The sequence below is a fragment of the Crocuta crocuta genome, unplaced genomic scaffold (assembly GCF_008692635.1).
Source record: "Crocuta crocuta isolate KB4526 unplaced genomic scaffold, BGI_CrCroc_1.0 scaffold170, whole genome shotgun sequence".
Lineage (NCBI taxonomy): Eukaryota > Metazoa > Chordata > Mammalia > Carnivora > Hyaenidae > Crocuta > Crocuta crocuta.
This window is the reverse complement of record NW_027527853.1, coordinates 6428566-6449457: the sequence shown is the minus strand read 5'-3', so window position 1 is coordinate 6449457 and position 20892 is coordinate 6428566. Positions and strand designations below refer to the sequence as shown.

At 39.0% G+C, this 20892-nt stretch overlaps 1 protein-coding gene across 1 annotated transcript in view; it reads right to left on the bottom strand.

Moving 5' to 3' along the window:
- Nucleotides 1–20892, bottom strand: part of CPEB3 (cytoplasmic polyadenylation element binding protein 3) — a 160671-nt gene that overhangs the window by 35898 nt on the left and 103881 nt on the right. The window contains 2 exon segments of the mRNA XM_077779871.1: nt 4546–4660; nt 17492–17610. Coding sequence (XP_077635997.1) covers nt 4546–4660; nt 17492–17610 — 234 coding nt within the window.

Genomic DNA, 20892 nt, shown 5'->3' with positions numbered 1-20892 from the left:
TGAAATGAAAAGTTTACCACTTACAACCTCACGGAGTTATCACTGACGATTAAACATACATGAGAGCTCTGAACACACTGCTGAGCACAGAGTGGTACTCACATGTTTAGTTTTGCCCAGGGGTGTTTTTCTCTCTACTCATAAATCTTTGCTTAATATTAACGTGGCATGGTTTCTGCTCCAGAAGCACCAGTTCATCCCAGTCTTACTTTGGCTTTATGCTAATGTTATTCCACCTGCTAATGACATGGCAAAGTCTGACACCAGCTGTGGGTGAGGGCTTGAGGGGGAGAATGACTAACATTAGAAAATCCTTAACCCTAAAGGCAATCCAGTTAATCAAGTCAGTGTGCTAAATCTGGAGTTTATCTGGGACAACTCATACTGAACTTGGGACTTGGTCAAAGAAAAAACTTCTACCACCGAGAAACCTGGCTTCTATTACTTTACAGAACAACAACAACAACAAAGGATATGGTTACAATACTATTTCCTAAATCACAAATCAGGATGTGATTCTTAATACATGTGAACTACCAGACTGTTTGTACAGAATGTCTGAAATAAATGCTCTTAGAAAAATTCAGGATGTTCACTAGATGCATGTCCTATGTCACTGAATATTTACCTCAAAAGTTTTTGTATTGTTTTTTTTTCCTCCCAGAAAAGTCATCTTCACAATACAGGTTGGAGGGAGAAGGATAAAGGAATTTCAGGATACATTACATAATATTAGTAGAGGAGAAAAAAGACAGGAAAGAATTATCAGAGCAATAGGAAAGACTGGAGACCTAAATTTGATGAGCAAATTGTAGGTTCCAGGGACTCAGATGAGCAATCTCTCAAGACTGATCTGTTCTGCAGGATCTGGTCAGATAAACTATCAAAGGAAGTCATGATGTGGAAGACCAGCTCACATGACCCTAATGAGAGAGAAGGCTAAGAGTTTTCCAAGCCTTATTGAAGTTGGAAGTGGATGGGTCCCAAACCTTGATCACTGAGGCAATCCTCATATTAGATATCTAAGCCAAGAAGCTGGGGTCATAAACTCATGTTTCTAAACTAGGGGTGTGTGCAGGGACCAGATGCTTCATTTTCCACCTTTTCCTGGTGGTTTCTTTATAATCCCCAAGCCTGGCACTTATTTCCTCTCAGAGCAAAGAGATGCATTCTAGATAGGGCCCAATGCCACGGAGATATACACCAGGGCTATTTCTGTGTTGAGATTCAGGAAGATGTGCTGATCACATCACTTGAATGAAGGCTGGTAACGTGCTCTTGTACTCTCAGGTGGAAACAGGTAGAGAACCAGACAGACCACTCCTTTCCTGGTACTGACTCTCCGAACAGTATGTAAACTGGAGCCACATGACAGCATGGCAAGTCTACCTACAGCCTTTCTGAGGATGGGGGTGGGAAGCGGGGGGTGGGGGGGAGTGGAGGGAGAGCAAGACCTGAGAAACACCAGGAGACTTCAGGCAAACTGTCTTTGGCTTGCCACTTTCACTGACAAGAGTGATGGAAGGGAGGGACAAGACACAATAGGAATGTGTATTATCTAACCTAGAGCAACAACCAGGCAATCTACTGGGTAAACTCATCTAGATTTTCCACGGATATTTTCCAATTTTCAGGTTAAATTTTCTAGGCCTATGATTTTTTTTTTCCCTTCCCAACATGAAATTTAAAAAGGAAGACTTGTCAAAAAGACTGTGGGGACCAACTGATACTCAGCCCAGGCAATACTGCTTATAACAGGTGGCTTTATTTCTTTAGATGGGTTTGTGTGTTTCTGTCTGGTAGGATAAGGACTCTATTTAGAATAACTTATTAGGGATAATCGTCCCTGTCTTACAATGGGAAGATATCAAAGAGAAAAAGGCTTACAAGATTCAAAAGAATAACTGTAGTTATTATATTTTAGTCATTATAACATGTGAAAGGAAATTTTTGGCCCAGGGTAAGGTGAAAATCAATCTTGGATACCTAGATCTCACCTCTTGAGTACTGTCAACTATGTCTAGTCCGGGATCGCCCTGCACATAGTGCCTGAGATAGTTTTAAGACTTTTCAGAATTCTACGGCCACAATAGTCCCTTAGAAGTAATAAAAAATGCTCTAAAATATTTAAAAAACAAATTTGAGATCCAGTGTGTTAAAGAGTACAATTAGGATCCAATTACTTCTATTCTACTTTTAAATCTATTAATACATTTCTTGTTTCCTTCTCTTCTGAAATCTTTGACTCTCTGTAGACGATGACCTGTTTAACACGATAGTGGGATGTTCATTCAGTTTGGCATGACGCGTACTTGCTCTGTGCCAGTAACATGTGGATGCTCAATAAATGTTTATTGTTCAAGTGAACTGCATTGTATTCAACTCAAGACTGCCTAGCAAAGTCAAAATGAATTCCTTTAAAAATAGTCCTCTATTCCAAGGCACACGTCAGTCCACAAAGCTCAGTGTGTTCCAAAGAAACCCAATTCCATGCACGTGGATAAAAGCTGCAGATGTTAACTATTTGTGTTTAGATTACATAGCTTCCAATCTTGAAGTCTTAGATAGACAGTAAAATTCTATGATGCTAATATAGATGGCTTAGCCATCTAGTAACTAGCTACTCTTATGGGAAGTGTTTGCATGAGGGAACTTTTTCATTAGATCAAGTGAATGCAGATAATTATCCACAAAACTGCAGACAAAACAATTTTAAAACAAAAAATTTTAGCTTGGCTTAAAAAAGAGATAGAACTTCAAGACTTAAAGAAGGTCTACTATGTAGGCAGGGAACAAAAAAAATCCCATTTTAGACTAAACAACAAAATAGAATTCTTGTCTAGTCCTAGGACTTGCAGTATCTTCTGAATAATAATAAAAAGGGTGAATAATAAAAAAAGGAATTTGGTTTATAAACTATTGTGTCTGTGACTTAAAAACAGACATAAAAGGTTAAAGCTAGTTCTGTTATTTTTATAACTGTGGGACTTTTTCTTTCGGAATTTTTTTTTTCAGATCCCCATCTACAACAGGAGAGGGGCTAGAATATTAAAACTAATTTGTGCTTGTAGTTAGTTGCAAAAAAAGAAGAAGGAGAATGACTAGAATGCTAGCAATGTACGTCCATTCTTTTAGAAGAACACATATGCAATTAAAAGACTGTCAAAGGGGATTCTTCTCCCTCTCCACTCCCAAANAAACAAAGGGCTACATTTGCCCTCATCTCATAATGCTGGTCACAGCCAAGTTAGCGCTTCCTAGACTTTATTCTCTGACAGCAGATCAAGGCGAGGCATCTCTGCCACTTTGGTTTTCTTCCTCTCGGCACACTTTTCCACTAAGTGAGAACAAAACCTAAAGATATTTGGCTTTCTGAAAAACTGTAAAGTTACAACCCTCACAGTCATAATTAATGTGTTTTAAAGTCTTCCAAAATGGAATTATGGGTGTGTCTTTATAGAGGTCTACAGATATCTTTGAGGAGTAGACTGAAGTTGAGATTCGAATAAATGCATTAGAAATGTTGACATTTACAATTAAGAAGTCATCAAAGTCAGAGACAAATGGCTGTAGATACATTTTATAATTCTTTTTTCACAACTTGATTTTAATATTTTCTGCTTTTTCTTTACTTTCTTTTTCTTCTTTTTTTTTTTTTTTTTTTTTTTTTTTTTTTTTTTTTTTTTTTTTTTTAGGTAGAGCTAAGTCTGCTTGCTTCCAAATAACAGAAATCACACTGCACTTCTGCAACTGCTGTAGCCAACGGTAACATTATTTTGTCATCTTTTTTTTGAAAAGTTATTTTAAGCACTTTAAAAACTCCATTCCTACAAATAATTTTATCATAGTCTACTGGTAGAACACTGATCCCTAACTGATTAGATCTGTTTTTGGATTTAAATACTGAAGTCATCAGTTCAGCATCGCTTCAAATGGCTCAATCAATCATGATTCTGCCTGATCTCAGCAGGCTCAATTATTTCATCATTAGAAAAGAACTTAAAAAAGAAAAAAAAAACAGGGAAGCTTTTAAAAAGTCATGATAAAAACGCTCAAATACATAAGCCATTTTTCAAAGTGCATAAGAAAAAACAGGAACCTTAGGAAGATTCCCAGTTTGATTCCGTGTGACACAATTTCTAGGAGAGCAGTGGTTTGGCTTGTCACTGAGGGGTACACAGCTGCGCTGGACAGATTTCTGATGGGGTCACTGCTTTTTCTGTCACACATAACAATGCTGACTCGCATAAGAACGCACACTGACAAATGTATTGTTGTTATTTTAAAAATCTGTGGTTGAATGTGACAGCACTGAATAGACTTCATCCTGTCAAAATAACAGTTTAATGAAATTCACTCTTGTACTGTAAGAAAATAAAATATTTGGGGAGAAAATGTTTTATCCTGAAAGAGTCAGCTCAGTGAAACTTCTTTTGGAGACTGTGTAGAGTCGATCGGAAACCTAGAAAATATTGAAGACTACATACATATTGGGGTTTTGTTGTTGGTGGTTTTTGTTGTTGTGGTGTTACTATTTCCACTCACCAGCTCGAAGGGGTCGTGGAACTCCCCCAACAAAGATAGTTTTTCTGGGGTCCAAAGGCTGAGAACCATCCATTACAAAGTCACTGTCACTTAGGTTCCATGGTCGAATTTGCACCTGAAAAAAAGTCGTTTACTTGGTCCTTACTTCATTTCCATCAACCCCAAATGAGAATAAGGTGACTAAAGACAAACCCACTGATTTGTGCATTTTACAACATACATAACCCAAACAAAATCCAGTTATTAATTTATGTAATCTGCATTGAGTGCCTTTCAAGAGAACTCTTGGGGAATCTACTTACAGGTACTATACTCAACACTCTAGACATAAACCTTCAGAAACCACCTGCGGTTTTGAGAAAAGGCAGTCTTTTAGAGAGAGACTCTGCGTTCTAAATCAGATCCATTTTAACACATGATAGACTGTTTATAACCTGCCACAGTTTAGCACTTAGCTTTTTAAGAGCTCACCTAAAGAAAGGGAACAGTAACATTAGGAATATTTTCTAAAAATTATCTATATGTCTGGCTTTTAAATTCTTAAATCAACCCCTACAATTGAAACATTTATCTTTCAGAAATGTGGTTTAACCCCGATGGACACTCATCAAGTTAGCATGGAATTACCAGCAATATCAAATACTGAAGCACACAGTGTTACCTATTTGTGATTTATCTGATTTTCTTAAACAAGTTTGGGTAAATGAAGGTGAGCCTAGAAACTGAAGTAACTTCTCAAAAAGTAGAAAAAGAAATCTTTATGAACATACTTCTATTTGGTAGTATCTCTTCACTGGTACTATGACTTCCTGCCTACAAAAAATATTTTAACAGAATCTTAACCGTAAAACATATTCGTCTCAATCCCTAACTCAATCACCAAAGAAGATCTTAAAACAAAAACACACCCAAAACACCCTCCCATATCAAAAGGTAATAAGCATCAGCACTGCCTGAGAATCGAGGAGCCACACAGCCAGCCAGGTGCTCTGGGAAATGGGCGAGGTCTGTAGAAGCAGAGAACAGGGTCTGTCTTTAAGGAACACGCCTCTCCTTTCCCCTCGTGGATTAGGATAGGAAACAAAACAGCTGAATTTTCATTTCCTTAGTATCAACACAATTCTTCATTTTCCCCATTGCTCAACTGTCAACACTTGATGCAAAAAACCACATAAGATGATTTCTTATGTGGCTTGACTTCTATCTAGAAGTACTCTCATTTGAAAGGTAGTAAACCTGTCAATTACACTTTCAAAACACCTTGAATCAACTCCAAAACTGGCACTGCTCAGTTAGAAACAGTCCACACATTCCTTATGACTGCTACAAAATTCACCCCCACCTACCTTTTTGCCTTTTATGACCCTGTTGCCTTCACCAGTTAGCCAGAAGCAGTAAAATCTCCATTTCTTCCCTAGACTCTGAAAACAGGGACCTGTTTGCAATTCTGTTAACATTTAAGCATTTACTCCACCTTTATCATGTGAAAAAAATCTAGTTCTTTACTCATAACATTTGCTGGTCTGTTTGACTAAATTACTGTTCCCTTGACATTTGCCACAAAGGCAGATTCACAAATACCATGAAGCACTACTTTTAAATCCCTTCGTGAGGGCCCATTATTAATTTTTAATTAAAAACATGATTTCTTCACATTGTAAGAACAAAGATCCTAATGTCACCAATAACAAAAAAGTAGGACATATCTTTTTCTACACAGAGTCCTCTCCTTCCAGCCTCATGCCTGATAAATTTAAGGCAGCTTCAGGACCTAGTAAGGCAACTCCTATCACTTTACGATAATTGAATTTAATTGCGGGTCACTTTGTTACACAAGTGAAAACAATTCTCTTGTAGTATCCGTGGGGTTCTGGTTTCATTTAATCAGAAGCACAGAAGATGCAGCCTTCTCTAACAGCTGTACGTTACTGCTGCTCAAAAGAACTCTGCAGAAGATCTCAAACCTTCCTGCTGAGAGCTTTCATTACTGCTTCTTCTCTTGCTGAACCCTTACCTCATTACATCACACACAACCCATTCCCTTAGCCAATTCTTGTATTATAGATTAGGTAAAAACACAGGAAGGAGACCCAAGAGACAGTAATGATTAAACCCTATTCACAAAACCTGCGTTTCCCAGCTGCCAATAGAAAATAGCTCCTCTAGAGCTCCCACCCCTAGAGAGTCAGATAAATGTCAACACAGGCCAACATCAGCACATTCTACACTAAGCAAAAAGTAATACTGCAGTACTGTTTTCCACTGGGAAGTTCCATTCACCCTGGATTCTCTCTGAAATATAAGCCCATTCTCACACAAGGCATGTTCTCCATCTTCTAAGTTGATTCTCAGCCCTCAGGGCCTGATATTCATATTTTATCTTTCTGACTTACTCTTCGAATACATTTTCTGGTCCTGATTTTTATATATAGATATTTCTCTACTTTTTGAATACCATACTTTTTAAGGTGGCTCAAACATTTTGTAGAAAGCCGTGGAATACAAATCAAAGAACTGTGTTTTGATTATCTTTGTTTCTTTAATAACTGTTTTTGAGAATGGATGAAATTACAACTCTGTTCTAATTCAACATAAATTTCCCCCAGCATAGCAACCATTACATATACAGGGATCACTGTGTGTGTGTGTGTGTGTGTGTGTGTGTGTGTGTGTGAGAGAGAGAGAGAGAGACAGAGAGAGACAGAGAGAGAGAGAAAGAACTCTTTCAGTATGTTGTCAAACAGGCTATACTCTGGGCAGTAAGAGCCTCAACTGTACTGAGGACAAGACAGGGACTTCATCAGACATGGTGAAAATTCCCTTAAATGAGCCTGACATTGATTTCAACACTCTTTCCTGAAGACATTTGCATATAAAGATCACTCTAGAAAGAGGCACCATCCACCAGCCCTTCATCCATGCCATGTCCTTATAGCAGGAGTTACAAAAAACCAAAGGTTTGTAGGGATGGACATGTAGCATGAATTTGTCAGTCACCAGGACAGCAGTTAGTAAGCAGGCAATGACACACTAGAGCAAACCATGGCTTTTAAAGGAAGCAGACACTTACAGCTCCAGCAAGTAGTTATCATTTGTGAATGTGTTGTCAGACTTTTCCATTTTTCAAGCATAGCTGGAAATTCGGATTTTTATGTGAAACTTCAAGATCTTAAAATGTTGAGAACGAATTGAAATGTTAAAATCACTGGACAGGCTAAACAAAACTAACTGAAGGCCAGATCTATCCTGTGGGCCCCAGACTGTGATCTGACTAGAAAGGTTTACTTAACTCAGCTCCCAAAATGGGAGAAAACACTAAAATGGTCGGTCTTAGTTTCTGTTTTAAGCGTGTATTCTTACAGAAGCTCTGGTGAGGATTATGAAACTACTCTTTGGCTGAATTATCTGTTTCTTAATTCTTAAGAATTAATAATCTGAATTATTATAGGAATTAATAATCTTATTGCAGAAGTGCTTATCTCCAAAGGCAAATCTTTTTAAGGAAATGGCAAAAACCAAACATAAAGGTGGTGCTATAAGTATATTAATTTATGCCATATAGCAACTCTTCAAAAAAACCTAAAATAGAACTGAAAGCACTCATTTTCCTTTTCAAGATTTCCCACTGTGTGTTCTGTGAGCTGTCAGTCTGTAGGGTGGTTCTGCCAGACAAGCCTTGCTTAGGAAAGTTATACACTATTGCTTCCTTATTGGAGTTTCATGGCTCTATTAATCAAAGGCTCTACAAGGTTCTACAGGAAAGAAATCTGTTTTCAAATAATGTTTAACCCAGCATTTCCAAAATTAGTTTCATGGAACCAATTTTTTTCATAACACTTATTAGTAAACACACTTTGGGTAATACTGCCCAATTATAATATCTTACTCTTTTAGTATGTATCTATATATGGCATAACCAGGTTGAACTAACTGAACAAAATACTGTAGAAATTTCACTCCAATCAAGGCCTTGTCTCACTTATCTCCTGTTATTGCTCTAAAAGTACTTCTCTTGTAGAAATTAACTTTAAGTGGTTAAGAATATAGTAAATATAAATAATAAATAGCTGTTCAAAGAACTGAAAGTTTTCAGACTGAACTGCACAAGAGATGTTTGACTATTTTGATATCCATGAGGAATAAAATAATTACAGTTCTATGTAAAAACTGAAGTTTCATCCTACTTAAAACTAAAAGTCATTAACAGTGATAAAATCAGGCCAAGTGCTAGGAAAAAAAAATTTAAGAAATAAAGTATGGGTCAAATATGACCCATCCATAAAGTATGGATCATTTATTTTTGACAAGAAGCCACATAACATTTTCTAAAATGCAAATTCACCGAAAATCTGCAAAAGCCTCTAAGTTAAAATTCAATATAAAATGCATTTTTATTGTATCTTTAATGACAGGGTAAGAGAAACATTTAGCTTTAGTAAGAGCAGTTTTTAACATAAACCTTAGGGCTTTAAGTTTCCAGACATGACCAAGCCACCCTATGGCTCCAGAATTCTCTTAGTTTAGACCAGTATTTAGAATTTACACATTTACCTACCCATAAATAAATAATTAATGTTGAGCTCATTTTAAACATCTCACCCTATATTTTGTCTTGTCTGGTCGTTTTCTTAGGCAACAAACATCCGACACATATACATCCTACTGCACAGTGCCTTCCTTTTCATCTATTCATCTCAAGGCAGCTCTGCAAAGCAACCAAACTGTTCAGAGTCAACAGTGCAATCTGCTGGCCAGCTCTGGAAACTACCTGATCAACCCCTTTCTGCTGTTTTCTTTCCCATAAATTTCCCATAAGTCACATGGCCTAGCCTCACCACCCGTATCTCCTCTTTCTCTTTTCAATACCCTTCAAACTCCTACTCAAGCTCTTCAGAAGGTCTCCATTTTTCTCTCCCTAGTCCTACAATCCTTTCAGTCTACATTAACCACAAAGGCAATACTGCAGAACCATTAGGACCGCTCTCCCCAGCAAGCAGCAGTATCGCCGCTCTCGTGATGGCCAGGATGAGTCAGCTAAACTCTGGGCCGCTGACATACAGCTGCAACAGCTCGGCTGTACTGGTGATGAACTCAGGCCCACCCCAGCTGTCAGCAATTCTATTTTAAGCATCACAGACCTCACAGAATGACTGGAGTGCCCCACAGTATCACAAATAAACCAGTTTGTGGTTTGTGAGGCATCTTTATCTCTTCCACGTTCTAAGGGGTTGTTTTACTATTATTAACCACCAAAACTAACAGTCACAACAGCAATAATTGTGGTTTGGATCCTTCAAAGAACATTCATATTTGGCATCTCATTTCAACCCTATTTCTACCAGACAGCTCCCTAACAAACAGGTCAGCCACTTTCCAGGAGTTTAGATGCTACCTATTATTCTCAAGTGCTGTTCTCTACCCAATGGAGAGGGGGAGATACCCTCCTTGTATCTTCTGGAGGAAGTGGCCAGAAAGGAACCTAATAGCTAATGGTTTCATTGCTCTTGGTAAGACTTCTGAACCCTGGGCTGCTCTTGGGCCTACAGACAGAACTCCACTGAGCATCCAAGCAAAAAGCTTTAACTCTCACACTCAGACTATTCTTCCCATTCCTTCGATACAAATAGATCGCAGGCCCCAGAGAGGTTCATCAAAATAGCCAGGATTCTTCCTACACAGGGAGCCAAAAGGAACCCTGGGAAATCTCATGCCCTCCCAGAATGCTCCAGCTCTAGCATCAGGGTGAGGAAACAGTCCAGGTACTAAAAGGAAACCCCTGCCGCCTGCACCAAGCAGCAGAACCTGCCTGATGCAAACAGACTTACAGCCCATCAGCTATTTTTGAACAATTCATATAGCACTCTGCACACTGTTTTCATAAGGGCACCCAGTAGAAAAAACAGAGCATGCATAAACTGTGCCCTGAAAATGGTGATGTACAGCCTTGCTCTATGCTGGACTTATAAAGCCATTATCAATTAAATGCAATGACTAATAACCATACTTGTAGTGGGAACATTTAAGGGAATACCTTCTCTCTAAAAGCCTTCCTGAGTCCTTCAGGAACATCTGACACTTTGCCTTTGAACCCCCACTCCAGAACTACTCTTTATAATACTTTTATCATACTTTGACTCCTTATTTCACTTAGTATTTACATGTCTATTTCCTTCCACTGGGTTCTAGGGTCCTCTAAGGCTGAGATCATATATCTGCGTGGGTCCCAACTGCCTGGCAAAGTGCCCAAACTTTAGTGAGTGCTCTGTACTCATCAGTGTTCTGGTAAATTAACAACAGTTTTCCTGAGGGGCGGATGCTGATGCCACAAGGTATCCAGAATCTGCCCTTCTATAGTTCACAGATCACTGAAAGCCTCCTTCCAGGGATAATAGAAATACAGTATGTCTGGTCACCAGTGGGGGCCTCAGGGCTTGGCCTAATCAGCACAATTTCTGATGCTCCTCCCACCCACCCAACTCCCGGTGATCTATTCATTGATCAGAATTACCTAGTGCTTGTTGCTGCTGATGCTCCTACATTGCTTAGAAAACACAGGCATGATAGAGGATTTCCTTTTGAAAGAAAGAAGAAACCAGCACTTTTGAGCACACACTACACCACACCACTATACTAGGCATTTTAACACAGTGTCACACTTAAACTCACTCTAACTATTATGCCATAAACATTATACCTACTTTAGAGATAAGGAAACTAAGGCTAAAAGAGTGAAGTCAACCCAGAACTAAAAGCCAGGTTTATCTGACCCAAAGCGTGTGTGGGTGTGTACAGAGATGTCCTTTGCCTGCAAGACTCCTTGTCCTCCAGGTTACTGGCCACCAGTCATACTTCCTGAGAGTCTCCTGAACAAGTCTAAATGCATTTTGATTTGTGGATGGTTAACTTCTCTCTTCTTTCTAAATTCATTTTACTCATTTGCAATGCATTAAGACATGACTGATAGATTCTTATTAAACCTACAAACAAAACTAGGATTTAGAAAAGCTGAAGAAAATGATGTAGCAATGAAATTGGCACTGTATTTTCAGCTATTTTAACTTCCAGGTTCATAGCCTCAAGCACTCGTGCCCTGCAGCCAGACAATTTTGTCCAATGTCTACATAAAAGTGTATTTGCAGCTCCATGGTACGAGGACAAGGGTGTTGTTACTGGCATGCTGATCACTTAAACTCTAGAGAGTAATGTACACATAAAAGTTCTAGTTACCTATGATTTTCCTGAGAAGAAGCCTATTCTTTGAAAGAACTTCATGGAATACTAATTCTACCAAAATCAGGTAGATCAAATGCTGGCTTAAAAATATTACCCAAATTTATTTATTGAAAGACTTCTCAGGACCTTAACATATCAATTTTCCCCAAATGTTTTCAGCTACAGAAACTCTAATTAAAGGAGCAAATGGATATAAGATGGACAAAGTAAGTTATCAACAAATGACACCTATCATTGCTACGAGCAAACCTCTTGTCGATGATCTTCTCAAGAGACCAGTGTCTGATGGGACAGTGTAATTCATAACACACTTTGGAAAACACTACATATGGTCCCTTATGGGATGGTACTGGCTATTTTGCCCCCTAAAAACCGTTTTCGTATATCAGAACTGCAGCATCTTTTAGAACGCTTTAGAAAGGAATTATAGCTTCTAATGACTCAAGCATTAAGAAACTCTGGACTCAACTGCAAATTCAGAGCCTGGGGAGAGGGCAAGGGTTTATTATGAGTAAGAGGCATTTCTCTCATTTTAGAGAAGAAATTCCTCCTCTGGAGAAATTCCTATGATTTAGAAGGTACGCAAACCACAAATTTAGACCAAAAGGAACAAATAAATAAATAAAGAAGATCAGAAATGCTAAAGATTTCTAAGGAGGGATATGGTAAATCCGATTTGACTGAGACAAGATAAAATTATAGTTACTGTCTTAGGAGTTAAGTAGGTGGAGAATGAAAGAATTTAATATACCACAACCCAAAGGCTGAGGCCATCAATCAAGGTGTCCTGTAACTTAGCCCTTACTTAATTTTCCCAATTTAATTTCCCTCTACTCCGTTTCACACATCTGTGCTCCATCTAACCAACCTGTATGTTCTTCACACAATCTGCAGTTTTCCCTTTCTGTGTTTATGCTGTTGCCTTTCTCTGAAATGTCTACTTCCCACACTTCCACACCTCCACCTCTCCCCTGGCCAATCTCCAAACCCTTTTCAACTTTCAAGGCCTAGTTCAAATGACACTTCATCCAAGAAGCTTTCTTTCATCACTCCAGGTATATGGAAACTCTCCAAAGCCCTTAATCTTATCTTCACTGTATTTGTTATTTTTCCTAAATTTGACAAATATTTCAAAAACTTTTTTAGCCTATAGTGCCAGCTCTATAGGTTTGTGTACTTATGTATATACTTGCTTTATCAACCCAATTATACTATTAACTCTCTGAACACAGGATTTTATGTCTGATTCACAGTAACCAGCTCTAATGCCTTGCCCATAGTAGTCCCTCAAACATGGTATAAAGGAAGGAAGGCACATTATTTTTTAAAAAGATGGCTGAATGTGGGCTGGAGATAGCTATAATAGTAGGTGTGAGTGAGTCACTGTAGATGGTAGAGTGATCAGAGAAGGCTTCAGGAAAGAGATGGCATTTGAGAGGGTCTTNAGAAGATTTAAAAAAAAAAAAAAAAAAAAAAAAGTGTAGCAATTAGAAACGGAAATGGGACCAGAAATATTTCAGTTGACTGGAATATGTGGTTCAGAAGGAAAGCAGAAAATAGAAAGGCTGGAAAAACCTTGAAATCAGACTGGGAAAGTCTTAAGTCCCAGGCAAAGGGATCCAGACTGTCTCTGTACCTAAAGGGGAGTGATTCAAAGTGCTGGAGATCCTGCTGATATTTAAAGGGGGGTAGGAAAGACAGAATTACAGACAGATTGGGCAGAATTAAAAATTAAAGAACTGAGCCAGCCTCCAAGTGGTTTCCAGCTTCCCAACATTTTTTTCCAATTTTTGTTTTTCAAATTTTGAGTAGATGATCATGTTACCTGAGCAACAGGCTAAATAAGGGACCTTACATAAACACCCTTCAGTTTACTAACAGTTTTAAATATACAGTTGACCTTTGAACAATACAGGTTTGAAGCACGTAAGTCTACTTATATGTAGGTTTTTTTTTTATTAATACACTATACTATGCTTTTTCTCCTCCTTATGATTTTCTTAATAACATTATCTTTTCTCTAGGTTACTTTATTCCAAGAATATGGTATATAATATATATAAAATAGGTTTAATGAGCTGTATATGTTATTGTTAAGGTTTCTGGTCAATAGTAGGATTTTGGCAGTTAATAACATTTCTGGGGAGTCAAAAGTTATATGTGGATTTTTCAACTACATGGGGCAGCAGCACCCCTAACACCCTGACTCCATTGCTCAAGGGTCAACTGTAGAGCAAAATCAATCTGTCATATTTCTGGATATTTATAAATTGTGATTATGTTATAAACTGTAAAGAGGAGGAAGCAGGAAACTTCTAGAATACTCCATTCAAGGTGTTTACTATCCCGCATCTCTGGCCAAAGTGTTTTAGAAAGTAAGAATCATAAACATCTCCTTCCACATCTCTCCTTCAAGGTTACTGTTTTTCAGCCCCTATCTCTGTTAGACTCAGCAGGTTTCCTGCTCTATCAGTTTGCTATTTTGAACCTTCAGGTTCAGTCTATTTACACATTCAAAAAGTGGAATCACCTTGACAAGAGGAACCACTGTCACAATGTCTGTCCACTTCACTGGAAGCCTGGGCAAGAACACAGCTATCCTCTGGGGTGCCTGGAACATCTGAGCTACAGAACTCTTGCTGGAGGAGCGGTAAAAGTCACGTATCTAGGAGATCTGCAATAGTTCCTGCTGTTGCCAATTTGTCTACCCAGTCTTTGGGACTCAGAAGTCAATTAATCAAGCTATCAATATAGTGTCTTCTGTCATCTTTCAGGGTCAGACTTATACTTAGGGTAGTATGAGTGGAGTTATTTAATGAAAGGTAATCATGGACCAAAAATATCTCCTAGTACTATTAGAAATCCACTGATTTGGGATTTGAGTTAAAAAGCAAACATGATCTTAGAAAGGTGGGAGGGGACCTTGCTATCAGGCTCTGTATTAGGAAAACAATCTGATTAACTTCATCCACACAAAGGGAATGGGAGCTTGATTTGGGGGAACAGAATAAGGGAGAACGTTAATGGATAGAAAATCTGTGAGGTCATTCTGGAACACTGTGTATTTCCAAGGAGAAATCCAGGAGGATCAGAGAGAACTAAACAACATAATGAGGGCACTAGGATCCTGAAAGGTAGCCAAGCCAAGAATTAGAAAAAGCAAGAAAGAGCCATAGCTCAGAAGGTTTGGTGAATGAGTTCCAAAGGTTGACTTTACCTTGAGTTATTGCCAAGGTCCTCATTTACTCCCAAGAGTTCAACCCAGCTCTCACTTTCTGTGGGAGCATCCAAAACGAGGTGGAATGTACTGAAACCTGGGTGGGGAAGTGTGGCCAAACGAGGCTGGGAGTGATAGATGTGGAGCTCAAGTCAACAAAGGGAAGGTTTCAAAAATGGAACCGAAAGAGCTGGAACCCAAAATGGGATCCAGTTCATTAGAATTACAGGTATTTGGGGACTTTTCTGTTTCCCATCCTAAGTTTAATTCAAATTGTTTATGCTGGAAATTCTGAGTATGCCTGGCTTAAAGAAATACGTGATCGGCAGCCATCATTCAGAATTCACCAAGCTCCAATAAAACTGCTTCACTTGAGTTCAGAAAATGAAAACTGCAATAAGGCAGAAATTTGTAGAAACACAAACAGTGAAAGTTAGTTTCCCCATAAACATTTCCAAAACAGATAGTTACACTAATTATTTTCAAAAGTCCTTTATGCTCAGGGTAATACATGTATTTGGAGGGAAAGCAATCAACATACCACCTCCATCTGCAACCACTCCCTTCTCAAGAGATGTCCAGTCCTGGTGAAGCGTGCCCTGAGAAGGTGTATTAGCCTCCTTTTCCCACAGAGCGAGGGACATCCTTCCAAGGTACACAAGCCCATCTACTCGTCGCCAGTCTCCTCCCCTCCATTCAACAGTTTCCTAGTCTACCTTGGGCATAACTATCTCCAGGTGGATCTCTACCCCTCTGCTTTTTTTTTTTTAATGTATAAATATATTTCTAATCTTCTCCTACAATGGCAGAGGCTCTCTGGAGGTTGACCATTTACCTTTCAGACATCTGACCATGCCAAATTGGGGTCAGTCTTTCTAATCTCACACTATTCCAAAGAGGTTTTGCGATGTTATTCCAGCTTTCTCATTATTTGTTCAGAGGAAACACTACGCATTCCTATCCTAGCCACAGTGGACACAGCCTTTCCACAACTTAAATTAAGACTGAGGCTAGCAAAGGTCCCCTACTCTTTTTCCCCACCTGCATAGCTACCCTATCTAAGTCTGCTAACTGCTATAAAAATTTGGTAATGGCCCCAGGATGTGCAATATGTGGTGGCACTGTCACAGTTGCTAAAATTCTTGCTGCTGCTTCTTTTACATTGATTATTCCATAACCCAGTATCTCCATTCTTTGTAAATCCTTCTGCTTTCCATGCTGTAGTCTTCCCCTTGTAGGTGGACGAGTCCCAGCGTCATTCTTCTGCAGTCAACTGTAAACCCTGTTCTAGACACCACCATTCTTTTCAGTGGATGTCATCATGTAGATAATAAGCTCTGATCTTGCTCTCCTGGCTATAGCACCATGAGGCTCTAATGGCATCATCCAGTTACATCTGCACAAGTACCAAGTGCTTTCATGTTCATTTTCCTCTTATCTGAGCTGCTCAACATCGCAGAGAGAAACCGTTATTCCTGCCATTTTTACAGATGAGGAAACTAAGATTCTGCAAGGATTAGGTGACTTATTCTGAGCCAAGCAGATAATCTAAATGCTAGAGTCAAGGCTTCTACTTCTGACCCCAACTCGTTCCCCATGCACATTTCTGAGAGTAAACTTAAATGCCAAGCAAGTCCCACACATCTGGTGTAAGTCTGACAGGGGACGCTGCAGGCCCCAGGGGGGATACCTGCCTCAGTCCCTTGGTCCATATAGGAGTTTTTACTCTATTTCCCACTCCTACCACCAGCTCTTGACAAACACTCACCCCCTCCACAATTCCCTTGAGCCTATCTCTGCCATGTTAACCAATTTCTGTTTTTGTTGTTCTGAATGCAGCCTTGCCCCTTCTTCACTGATAACCCCTGTCAGGAGAAAGGAAGCAGTCTTCATCTCTTACCCAATGACTTATTCACATGCTTTGGCTCAGAAACCACAAACTTTTAACCACAAACTCTGTATAAGTGTACATTTGTTTTTGGTCTGGGGTTCATGTTCTCTGTCCTTGCCCTCTCTCACTCTGTTTGAAGCTATTTGCTTTAGAGTGTAAGCTCTAGGTAAGCCAGTTGTGGGTACCACCCACAATGCCTTGCACTCACAGGGGCATAAACATTGCTGATTATGATCCTTTTTTTTTTTTTTTTTAATAAATTACTCCTGTCCTTGATCTGAAAAGTGACAGAAACCAGTTGCCAAAACCGCTAAGAGCACTGTTTACTTCAATTCAGAGTTACTGAATAGGAATTAGCTTAAAAGAGCTGTAAAGGGAAAGACAAGGACACATTTGTTTACATGTGGTCCCAAAGGTATAAAATGAAATACTGAGTAATTTGTTATTAGCTTCTCATCAACAATAGTCCAGCTCTACTGCATAGCAAGGTCACCCTGGGTAAGAGGATCCTAGTTACCAGCATTCCCATTACAAAAAGGAGGTGCTCAGCTATTCCAAATGCATATGTGCTCTGGAAAAGCAACAGCTGACTTCATATTACTTACCGGTTTATCCTTGATGGTGGGGCTTGACACACACAGGTACAGTTTCCCGTCTTCTTCCAGGCAGGCATCTATCAACGCTTGCACTGAGCTCTCCTCCTGGAACAGCAGAAAAGCATAGCCTTGGGAAGTAAAAAAAAAAAAAAAAAAAAAAAAAAAAAAAAAGGAGAGAGGGAAAAATCAGTAAATTAAACTCAAAGTACCAAATAAAAATTTATCTGTTGTCTTCACCTTGCCAAATTCTTACTAGAATCCAGGAACCTGAGATAGGACACAGGCAAGTAACAGACACTGAGATTGCCAGGCATTGGATTAGGTACTCATTGACACTGTCTTGCTTAATTCTTGTAATTGTTCAGAGAAGCAAGTTCAGAACTCCTCTATGAAATGTCTATGAAATACAAGCATACCTCATTTTATTGAGCTTCACTTTATTACGCTTTGCAGATACTGAGGTTTTTGTTTGTTTGTTTTACAAATTGAAGGCCTGTGGCAACCTTAGGTCAATTAAGTCTATTGGAACCATTTTTCCAAAAGCATTTGCTTCCTTTGTGTCACTGTGTCACATTATGGTAATTCTCAGAATATTTCAAAGTTTTTCATCATTATCATTATATTGGTCATGGTGATCTGTGATCAGGGATCTTTGAGTTACTATCGTGATTGCTTTGGGGTGCCATAAACTGGGACCATAGAAGACAGAGAACTCAATAAAACTGTGTGTATTCTGCTGTTCCACTGACCAGCCATTCTCCTGTTTCTCTTCTTCTTCTTGGGCCTCCCTATTCCCTGAGACACAACAATAATTTCAATCTCCTAAAATTAGGCCAACTCATAACCCTATAGTTGCCTCCAAGTGAAGAGTCATATGTCTCTCACTTTAAATCAGCAGCTAGAAATGATTCAGCATAGTGTAGAAGACATGTTGAAAGCTGAGAGGGGCCACAGGCTAGGCCTCTTGAGTGAGTCAGCCAAGCTGCAGTGCAAAGGAAAAGTTTTTGAAGGAAATTAGAAGTGCTACTCCAGTGGACACATGAATAATAAGAAATGGTTTATGGTTGATATAAAGGAAGTTCTAGTGGTCTGGATGGAAGATCAGAGCAGCCACAACTTTCCCTTTAACCAAAGCCTTATCCAGAGCAAGGCTCTAACTCCCTGAAATTCCATGGAGACTGAGAGAGGTGAGAAAGCTGCAGAAGAAATGTTGGAAATTAGCAGAGGCTGATTCATTAAGTTTAAACAAAGAAGCCATCTCCATAACATAAAAGTGCAAGGTAAAAGAGCAAGTGCTGATGCAGAAGCTGCAGCAGGTTATCCAGAAGATCTAGCTAAGGTCATTCATGAAGGTGGCTACACTAAATAGATTTTTCAATGTAGATGAAACAGTCTTCTATTGGAAGAAGATGCCATCCAGGACTTTCATAGCTAAAGCTTCGATGCCAAGCTTCCAAGGACAGACTCACTCTCTTGTTAGGGGTTAATGAAGCTGGTGACTTTAAGTTGAAGTCAGTGCTCAATGACCATTCTGAAAATCCTAAAGGCCTTAAGAATCATGCTAGATCTACTCTGCCTGTGCTCTATAAGTGGAACGATAAAGCCTAGTTGATAGCACATCTGTTTACACTATAGCTTACTGAAGATGTTAGGCCCACTGTTGACCTACTGCTCAGAAAAACAGATTCCTTTCCAACTATTGCTCCTCACTGACAATGCACTTGGTCACCTAAGAGCACTGATGGAGATGTACAATGAAGTGAATGCTGTTTCCCTGCCTACTAACACAATGTCCATTCTGCAACCCATGGATCAAGGAGTCATTTCAACTTTCAAGTCTTATATTTTAAGTTTGTCCTTTTATTTGTTTGTTTGTTTATTTTAATAGTCTCTACACCCAGTGTGGGGCTCAAACTCAGCCCCGAGATCAAGAGCTGCATGTGTCCCTGACTGAGCCAACCAGGAGTGTCACAAGTCTTAGTATTTAAGAACTATATTTCGCAAGGCTGTAGCTTCCAGCAATTCCTCTGATGGATCTGGGCAAAGCAAACTGAAAACCTTATGAAAAGGATCTACCATTCTAGATGCCATTAAGAATATTCGTGATTCATGGGAAGAGGTCAAAAAATTACCATGACATAAGTCTGGAAGAAGCACAGTCCAACCCTTATGGGTGACTTTGAGGGGCTGAGGACCTCAGTGGAGGAAGTCACTGCAGATGTGGTGGAAAGAGCAAGGGAACTAGAAGTGAAGCCTGAAGATGTAACTAAATGGCTGTAATCTCACAAGAAAACATTAACAGATGAGGAGTTGTTTCTCATGGATAAGCAAAGAAAATGGTTTCTAGAGATGGAATCTATTTCTGGTGAAAATGCTGTGAAGATTGTTGAAATGATAACAAAAGATTTAGAATATTACATAAACTCAGCTGATAAAGCAGAGGTGGAATTTGAGAGCACTGATCCCAACTGTGTAAGAACCTTGACTGTGGGTAAACTGCTATCAAGCAGAATTGGGTGGCACAGAGAAATCATTTGTGAAAGGAGTCAATTGATGTGACAAAGTTAACTGCTGTCTTATTTTAAGAAATTTCCAAAGCCATCCCAACCTTTAGCAACCACCAATCTGATCCGTCAGCAGCCATGAACACTGAGTCAAGATTCTCCACCAAAAAAAGATTATAATTCACTGAAATCTTCAGATGATGGTTAGCAATTTTTAGCAATAAAGTTATTTTTAATTAAGTTATGCAGGTTTTTAGACATAATGCTATTGCATACTTAATAGACTACAGTATAGTTAAACATAACTTTTACATGCACTGGGAAACTAAAAAAATTCATTTGGTTCACTTCATTGAAATATTTGCTTCATTGTGGTGGTCTGAAACCGAACCCACAATATCTCCATCGTATGCCTATAGATCTGGTCATCATGAGAACAGTCAGACTCATCACTGGCCTGAGCCACAACCACTAGCCAAAAAACAAGCATCACCTGCCCTTTAACTTCCACCAAGCTTTAGGTGTGACACATGCTACACCATGGATGTACCTTGGAAATATTATGCTAAGTGAAAGAAGCTAGGCACAAATATTGTATGATTCCATTTATATAAAATGTAATAGGCAAATCTATGGAGACAAAAAATAGATTAGTGGTTGCCTAAGGCTAAAGGACTGGAGGGAATAGGTATAGGGTTTCTTTTGGGGATGATGAATATTTTCTAAGACTGACTGTGGTGATGGTGGCATCACTCTGCAAACATACTGAAAACCACTGATTTTTACATTTTAAATGAGTGAACTGTATGGTGTGTGAATTATATCCCAAGAAAAGTTGTCCCCCCCAAAAAAGCTCCATAATAACCTAGAGTTATTTATATGTTGTATTTACATGTGTGTTTACAT